This window comes from Bombus pascuorum, chromosome 16, assembly GCF_905332965.1.
Source record: "Bombus pascuorum chromosome 16, iyBomPasc1.1, whole genome shotgun sequence".
In the NCBI taxonomy this organism is placed as follows: domain Eukaryota; kingdom Metazoa; phylum Arthropoda; class Insecta; order Hymenoptera; family Apidae; genus Bombus; species Bombus pascuorum.
Window position 1 is genome coordinate 7,186,184 of NC_083503.1, and position 9,127 is coordinate 7,195,310.

At 31.8% G+C, this 9,127-nt stretch overlaps 1 protein-coding gene across 1 annotated transcript; it reads left to right on the forward strand.

Moving 5' to 3' along the window:
- Window positions 1–3,904: 3,904 nt before the first annotated feature.
- On the forward strand, window positions 3,905–8,255 carry LOC132915370 (uncharacterized). Its single transcript, XM_060975171.1, has 3 exons — window positions 3,905–4,225; window positions 6,296–6,399; window positions 7,743–8,255. The coding sequence occupies exons 1-3, from the start codon at window positions 3,991–3,993 to the stop codon at window positions 7,920–7,922; spliced, it is 519 nt and encodes a 172-aa protein (XP_060831154.1). The 5' UTR covers window positions 3,905–3,990; the 3' UTR covers window positions 7,923–8,255.
- Window positions 8,256–9,127: the final 872 nt, after the last annotated feature.

Here is a 9,127-nt window from a genome sequence, read left to right on the forward strand (position 1 = left end):
CATTGTCAGTCATCACCTGTGAGTTTTTATTATTTTAATTATATTATTACTTTTATTATTTTAAGTCGGTATGTTAACTTTTTCTCATTATTGCATTCTTTGTTGTTTCGTTTTCTGGATTTTTGTGATATTGGCAGCTTTTATATATCTTTTCAGGACTTTTCGTACCCCAACTCATCAACAATATTTTTGGCTGTAAGAGTTTCTCTTACCCGATTTTTCAATGTCGCTTTTTCCGCAGCCCACTTAGGACTGTTAAATAAGGCGTGTTTCGCGTTATCTGGTCCTTTATTGCAATCCCGACATCCTCCGCTAATACCTTTATTCATACGTTTGCGTTATTTTAATAATCTAAAACATAAAATAAAATATTTTAACTTTGCGTTAAATATTATATCATATATTTCTTGACGACGGAAATAGATTGGGCAAAGAGATGATATTAAAATGCAAGAAACCATAATATTGAAAATAAATTTAGTTTCCTCTTTCAGTATGGCTATTTGCATGTAACATAGTGTATCGTTCAATGTTCTCGTCATTTAGGCTATTCCTTCGCTGGCACAGAATCAATCTAGCGAAGCTAAATGATCTTTCAACTGCGATAGACGACGAAATAGCTGTTTTATACTTGAAAAATAATTGTTTCATGTATCCGTATTTTGTGATATTTTGAATTCGTGGGACGTTATCGTCTGAGCTTCTCAACGATTCTAATTATGCGGTGTTACTATCATTGTCAACGCTAAACTCGCTGTTTTCCCATTAATGAAAAGAAATCGTCTAGTTTTACTGTATCTTATATTTTGCTTTGCGAAAGTGGAGAGGATTGATTTCATACGTCTTTGAAAGTTTTCAACATTATTTCTTCGATGTAATTACGTCTATTTTCCATCTTGGATGACTAACAATTGCAATTATGTAATCAGATGTCCTCTAAGTCTTCAATTTCCAAAAAATCGTAAAAATGAGAAAACCGAGTTCTTAAACTTGATATTAAATGATGTTATGGTTCGCAATATTTCAAAGCTTGTGTATATTGTCTGCGCCTCCGACATCTTGAAAACTATGTTCTATCTATCTAAAATCTATGGAAAAATATCACCCCTATAAGCTTTATCCTCTTGCAATTTATCCAAAACGTATGCGATTGATCCAAATATTTATTCTTATGTATATGTCGGATTAAAGCTATGATTAAGGGTAGTCACTGGAATTAGCCATCGTTGTTCTACAATCGAGGTAATGTTGATTAGCACAAGTGTGGATATCACAGAATCGACAAGTAACCGCGGTGATAAGACGTTAATGGCAATGGTCTTAGTTTCGATAACGAATCCGCGGTTAACGGGATAGTAAGGGTACTTTTCTCCAAAGTCTGAATCTGACCCTTGGTTAAAATAAAACGTAACAACATTCACTGATCATAAAGATGCTGTCTGTTTGTCGCTGATGAGATCGCACGAGAGTGAGTTTTCCGTCGCGGTGATGCTGCAGCGGAAAACTATGATGAGGTGTGTCTAAGGGCACGAGATCATCGAATTCGTCGAGGAAAATCTTCGCTCGGAAAATGAGCGAAATGTTGCTGTTAATTGGTTAATTTCTACGTTGATGATTAGAGAGAAAGATGCCAGTCGCCCTTGAGAGAAAGTTGCTGGCAGGAAGCGTCGTTCGTGAGAAAAGCAGATTTCCCGTACCTTCTCGTAGTGGAGTTAAGGACTGTTAGTATCGGACAATTATCCGTTTATTTCGTTTATATACGGCTTTCTTCTTGCTATTCAACTATTAAATCCATTGCGTCTCGTTATTCTGCGTACTGTTTCTGCACTGACTTGTTTCTTAGTTTCATGGCCTATCTCTTCTTCGACTCTCCATATTATTATTCTTTCCTCCTTTTCTGTAATAATTCGAAGTGGCTTTTTCTTTATATCTTTTAATAATATTCGCAACTGTGCTCTTCTTCGTTATTAATAATTGCGCAATTTCACGATAATTTTGATCTTTTTCTCTATGATAAATAACAAGATGTCTTTTATCGAAACTACTATTCCGACTTTTCGTTGCATGTTAGAATCCAGACACTAACACTTTGCAATATAGCTTTGTACTGAGATAGAATTATATTCTAGCAGTTTGTATACGAAACAAATCTATTTTCCACTTTGAATGGTTTCTAAGAACCTACTAAATTACATTAATGTGACGTGAATATGTGACAACTTTTTGTTTAAAATGTGTTATACAATTAAATGTTATTGTTAGAATAGAATTGTTATATATTTTCAATCTACAATAAATAGTTTATCTTTTAAATAGTTTATCTATTCTCTTACAAACATCAATTACAAATAAATACGCAAATTAAAGAGTAACGATAGTTATCTCTGATAAATAATCTGGCAGACGCGAAATATATACTTGGACAAATTCTTTGCGTTCGTTGCTTCGGCTACGCTATTTTACAATTTGACTTTTTGAAATTTGAATAGATGTGGCGTACACGACACCACTGAATTATCGATGTGTACGTACCAATCGAATATTTTGCACTATGTATGTATAAAAAAAAGACAGTATGAAAAGTTCATCATCGGATGCGATAATGTTCAAGTAGTACACAGAAAAATTTACATTACATTGGGAGAAAATAGTCTAACAAGGTTATACTTTCCGCATAATAGAAAATTTCAAAGATGAGCGAAAAATATTCCGCCACTGAGAAGGAAATATCGGAGAAAGAAAGTTTAATTAAAATTAGCAATTCTGTTTTTCAGAGATTAACGTCAGGTAGATAGTTGATATTATACATATAAATAGTTTATTTAATTTTTAAGTTTGCGTGTATGTGCAACAGAGATGCACGCGCCTGTTACATATCTTTTTATATATATAATAACATATCATATTATTATTATCATATTATTTTTAGGGTAAGTTTAATTTTTATTCTTTTCTAGTATAATTATTCGTTGTTGTTAGAGATCAAACGCGTACATTTATAGCAAGCTGTTTGCTGTGTACACATTTAAGAAATCAAATTATTTGTTAATTTAACTATAAATTAGGATATGTTAGATACAGTGTAATTATATTATTATTATTTAAAAATGTATAGTGCAAACTATAAATTATAATATAGTTAATATATCGATATATTATTTTTGTTTGTTTTCTTCTATACCTGTATGAATAAAGAAATAAATCACATCACGAGTGTATTATATTTTATTTTTTTATACAATATTTATGTATGTTACGTATAAAATATATTCAAGTATATTGTATGCGTAATATGAAAAATATATATATATAATATAGAAAAAAAGTCATTATAAACATGAAATAGTTAGAATCAAATTTTCAAGAAATTACTCTGACTAATTAATTACAGCATTGTTTTATCAATCGAACGTCATCTTGTATCACTCAAGCGATCGGTCGTCTCTCTCGCAACTTTCCCAAAGATTAGTACGACACACTGGGAAGCTCGGCTGAGTAGTATATATATTCTAATCCGAGCTTGAATGTCAATTAGCGACAGTAGTAATATGATGAAACTTTTCTATTTTCAACCTTTTTTCAATTAAACTTTTACTAACGAATTTATGGAATTTTTCTGATTAAAATGAGAATATGTAGTTAAATTGGAATATATTTTAGATCACATTCAAATACACATTTAATAGGCAAAAGGAAATAGGCGAATGTAATTAGATCAGCGAATATCTTGTTTTAATCATAAAAATCTCATTACATTGGTAAAAGTCTCACTAAAAACAAAAATTAAAAATATAATTGTTGTTTTAGCATTGTCTCACGAATATGTTTGTTGGGTTAAGTTGACCTTCTAACTTCTTTTTTCTTCACTCGCGGTGTCCTTCTCTACGTTCAGCGAGATGGTAGATCGTATTTGCACTTAGAATCAGATCTTGTATACGATAATTCGTCACTGAGGGGGATCAGTTAATGAGACAGTAGTGTATTTAACAAATGAATATGTTCAATAAAACAAATAAATTTCAAGGTACTGTCAACGAAGAAATCTGTACAACTGATGAAAAATGCTGGCTCGATAAATTAGTTGCTGTTGATAAGGATCATACCAGAGAAGCTGGTTTACATATAAATGAAATTGAAAGACTTTTAAACGACATTGATACATATACACGCACAAAACCTCGACGCGGTTGTCCCGTTGATTCCGTTAAAGTAAGTCTTTTATACAGCTGATACGGAGGCTTTAAAACTTGTAAAAAAAAAATAAATAATATTATTAAGCATTAATAATAAAATAATAATGCATAACTCCGATGTAAGAAAATGGATTGCTTTGTACGTCTACAAAATTTTCTTACATACAATAAATAGGGCTATTCTGAGTAACCTTCTTTATGTATAATCCGACTCGATTATACCAATTCTACGTAGCACAATATAAAAAATAGTTTACGTTTATTAAAAAAAATATTCATCCTTCGAGCGTTTTAAAAAATGGCTGTCTCTTTGTTGGGAAAATCACTAAATAATTACTCGCAAAGCGGTCAATCTCACCGATTTCAACGAAATATGTTGTCAAGGTCAAAATTCTGAACATCTTTCATTACATTTCTGTCGCCCCTAATGAAATACCTTGCGAATTCGGTGCATAAAGGATCGTGATTCGTTAAGTTGGAAAGGGTTAGGTTATGGGAGTGTTCGTGCCTTTTCCTTTCTTCGCTTTTTTTCAAACATATTGCTTCACCCTTACAATTTACCTATTAGCTTTATAATTTACAACGCTATTATTAATAAATTGGTACATGCATGATGACGATCAAATTTTCGGCATAAACCCATATTTTTCACGTTAACTGTAAAATTTCCTGTATGATGATTATTCAATTCTATTTATATTTGTTAAACGGTTATAATAATGTAACAGTTCTATTTAACAATCAATAACAATCGATCATATATGTAATGATCATATGTGTATATCAGAAGGTACAATTTTTATAGCTGAAAATTTTAGAATTGTAACCGTGAAAATCAACGTTATGTTCTCTCGCGTATCGCAGAATGTAGATCCTGATACGAGTTTAGATCAAACATTCCTCATTCGAAATCAAATCATTCACGGAGGGAATATTGTACATCAATATGGCAACATCATGCGTTACCATGGTATTCTCTAAAAGAATTCTTTATTTTAATGATTTTCCTTATGTACATTTCAAGTCAATTACATACATACAAATTTCTACAAATTATATTATATAACATTAATTCTGTTATAATTTATTATTTTATTATAATATAAAATTTATGTTATATAAATTTTCATAACGAGCGCAAAAGACTGGCTAAAACATCGCTATTACGAAATTCAACCTAGTATTGAATGCGATTCCAAATTCTCTGGAATATTCCAGAATGCTTTAGTATCATCGAATTATACGAGAGGCCTTGGTATACATTTGACAATCTTAAGGACAACGCCGTCCATTGCGCATTGAGTAGTTCAATCTGTTTTCGTGCAAAAAATATTTTTTTCAAAATACTGATCTGCCTCGTCAGTACGATGAATTATCTAATAAACATCATGGACCGTTACTGTTCTCGATTATGGAGTTCCCAATACACCAAAGGTGTAGTCTAAAAGCATTTAGGTCAATGGCAGGAAAACAGAAAAATTGTTCAGAATTTAACATTCTTTTAAACTCGATACTAGGTTCACAGTAGCGGAAATAATAACACGACAGAGTCTCGATTATCCCAACCAATTCTGTTTGGAATGTTCGAAAGTAAGAAAAGGTATTGTTACGCCGACTTGCACGACGATATAATAATATCAGTAATATCAGCTCAAAAACACAATTTCCACGCTTATTTACAACGCAAGCTTAGGTGAAGCTACCGCTCGAACGAATTGAGGTGATAGGACGAAATTCTTTACAACTCTCGACTCGCCGCTCGTGCGGATGACTATTTATTCACAACTCTTACTGACAACTGCCGCGATCGCCACTCTTCACTTACGACTCTCGCTTACGGCTCGTCTCTTAATCTCTTAATCCGAGTTCCGAGGAACTTTCAGAGAACTGAACAAATTAAAGTTGAGTGTTACTTGGACGTATTGTTATTTGGGTATGCAGTGCGCGTACCGAGTGTAGTAGTATTTATATCGTAGCCATTTACAAAATGTATAAATTTTCGCTACGATGCGACGACGGCAATAGCACGAAAGCGCGACGTTCATACGGCGAAAGATATGTCAATATGACTATGCCCAGGGCAAAGATATTTTGCAAAATAGACAAACGATTGCGGGATACTAATACGTTAAAACTTGCTGGATCTGGCGGACGATCCAGATGTGGGAGTGCAGATACTGCAGCGTATTCGCCCGAAACAATCGCGGTGCTTGCGTGATCGTTCCGTAGACACTCGTGAACGGGACAATATCAATTTACGTCTCTGAATACCATGATATTCTTTTTACCACTTGTAAGAAATATGTTGCAGTCCTGCTCCTTTCGTTCGTGTAAGGGTATTTTTACCGATTTTTAATTGACAAAAACTAAGAAACACAATTTTTTATTCTTAATTTTCGTTTTATGTCAGCTTCAAAAATCACTCCTTAAATTTCCTGTCGCTTCATCAATATCACGCTATGTAAGCTCTATCTGACTGCAACAAGTAAATATACATAATAGAAATAAAACCAGTTATACATATGTATACAGGATGTCTGTTTCATCTGAGTAAAGTGAAATATCTTTCAAGGAAATGATGTTACGAAAAAAGTGTAGTAACAAAAGTTGTTATGTAGGGACGTTATGTAGCGAAGATATTTTTTTCATGCCTGATATGGCGGGAGAGATTTCAAAGTCGATTTAACTTTTTTAATGGAATACTATATTTTTGTATAGATAACATTATAGTGCATATCGATACGAGCTCAACGAGCTGGTAACGAAGTCGTTTGCTTTCACGGAAGGTCCTAAAATTGCGAAAAAGCTGTGATTTGGATTATCCGTTCCTCACTGTCGTATTAACCCGCCAAGGCTATTTTGTAATGAAATGCGACTGGGTCCAAACACACACGTCTATCAAAGAAATCCTGTTTTTCTCAAGAAGTGGTATCTATAAATGCAAGTTTTCAATAATTCAAAATTGAGCACATTGGTAGATATAAATGTATTGTATATTATCTATGTCATTTAGCTATTTGCTAACTTTGTCCGATAATAACTTTTCCCGAGTTATTGAATCCTAGCCTTTCGCAATTTTACGACCTTCCATGAAAAGAAACGATTTTGTTAGCAGCTTGTTGATATTCCCTTAAAAGTGACATTTGATATTATGATTTAAATGAAATGAGAGGCCTACGATAAAAAGGACCATGTTATAGCACTTTTCAGACAACGAAAATTTATTTTTCAATATGTAATGTCACAATTTTATATTTTCTCATAAATATTCCATTAAGATAAGACATTTCGTTCTTCGTCTCATTCTGCATCATTTTCCAGTTTCACTTGTAATTACAAGTAACGTATAACAGAAAACAGTAATAAATGAAAAATACGTTGTACACGACAATTTAATTCGAATTAACTAGTGATAAAGAGCACACACAGAAATATATGAAAACATGTTAAATTCAAAATTCGTTGAAATTGACATACCCTCTTTTTCTCGTCGACCTTTTATATAATAAGCAATATCATATATTCATGTATATTATATACTAATTAAAGGTGTCAGATTGTTTAAAAGCAAATAAGGGAAATACGTTAATTTGTGAAATAGAAGTAGAAAGCTTTAAAAAGTGCATCGATAAATCATTGCATGCTGCTGTTGATAGAAATATGAAAGGTGTACGCAGAAGCAAGAAAGGAAGTTACTTGGAAGCATTTGAAAGGAAATATCAGTTTTGATTCTTTAAAATAGATATAAACACTTGAATATCACACATCGTACGTACAATATTATTAAGTTTGCCAAGAAATTTTTTATGAAATCGAAGTATATTATAAAACAAATAATAATAGGCAAATATTTGTTAACAACACATATGTATATTATAAGTAAATTATTTATTTCAGATCGACACCGAAGTTGAATAAGATGGTTCCTATTTGCTGTTGAGAGAAATTTTTGTTAATAAATGATTAATATATATGACAAACAAATTCAATTCTAGGACAGAAAAGTGCGTGCATAGAACTTTGAAGTTTGATATGTACCAAATAAATAAGTGGTAGAAAAAGTTATTCAGCTTTACCTAGTTTTTCTTTCTTTCTTTTATCTATTGGTATACACAAGATTTGGCAAATAAACTTTTTTTTGAAATAATAATTATGTATAGAAATGGTATTTCAAATACATATTTTAATATTAACTTATACAAATATTATGAAACGAGTATTTCATTGAAACATAAGATAAAAGTATTTCAAATAATAATATTTCCATCAATTTCTATTTCAAATAATAGTGTTTCAAATAGTAACACCGCTATTTTTACTTGAGTAATACTTTTAATACTAACGTAAGCACCCTTTAAATCTAACATGCAAGTATACTTTTATCCACAATATAATACTTTTATTTTGTTTGTAAATAACTGAAAATATCGCACAGAAGTAATCTATATATATCACTGAATTACTTTGTTTGCTTAAATAGAATATATTTTTCAAACGTAGTATCTTATAAAGAATTTCGTTGAGATGCTAATATTGGCCGTGCAAAACTAAATAAACGTTTCACAGACAAACGTTTGTAGAGAATGGTATTCCGATATTATATTTTAGAAATGTACTTTTAACTAGGGTAGCCTTTTAGAATTAGATTTTTAATGTGATATTTCCTAAGATTTTCAAGCGATGTAGTATTATTATTGAGATGTACAAGTAGTTTCATTTCGAGCAAGTGCATACTATTATTTCTGTGGTGGAAGTGTAGAGGACTGATAAAATAGAAACGAGAGCTTGCTGTTGCAACCCGCCAAATACATTTGAAATAAATGAAATAAATATAGACAATGTCCAAACTCGTATAATAACTGTTAATAACAGATTCGCTCGCGATCGCGTCCATTTATTTATACTGTTCGAGGGAGAGTCGGTAGAAAAGTACA

Coding starts and splice junctions, on each gene's coding strand:
- LOC132915370 (XM_060975171.1), top strand. CDS start 3,991: ATGAATATGTTCAATAAAACAAATAAATTTCAAGGTACTGTCAACGAA. Junction 4,226..6,295: donor TAAAGTAAGTCTTTTATACA/GCTGATACGGAG, acceptor TTTGCAAAATAG/ACAAACGATTGCGGGATACT. Junction 6,400..7,742: donor ATTCGCCCGAAACAATCGCG/GTGCTTGCGTGA, acceptor TACTAATTAAAG/GTGTCAGATTGTTTAAAAGC.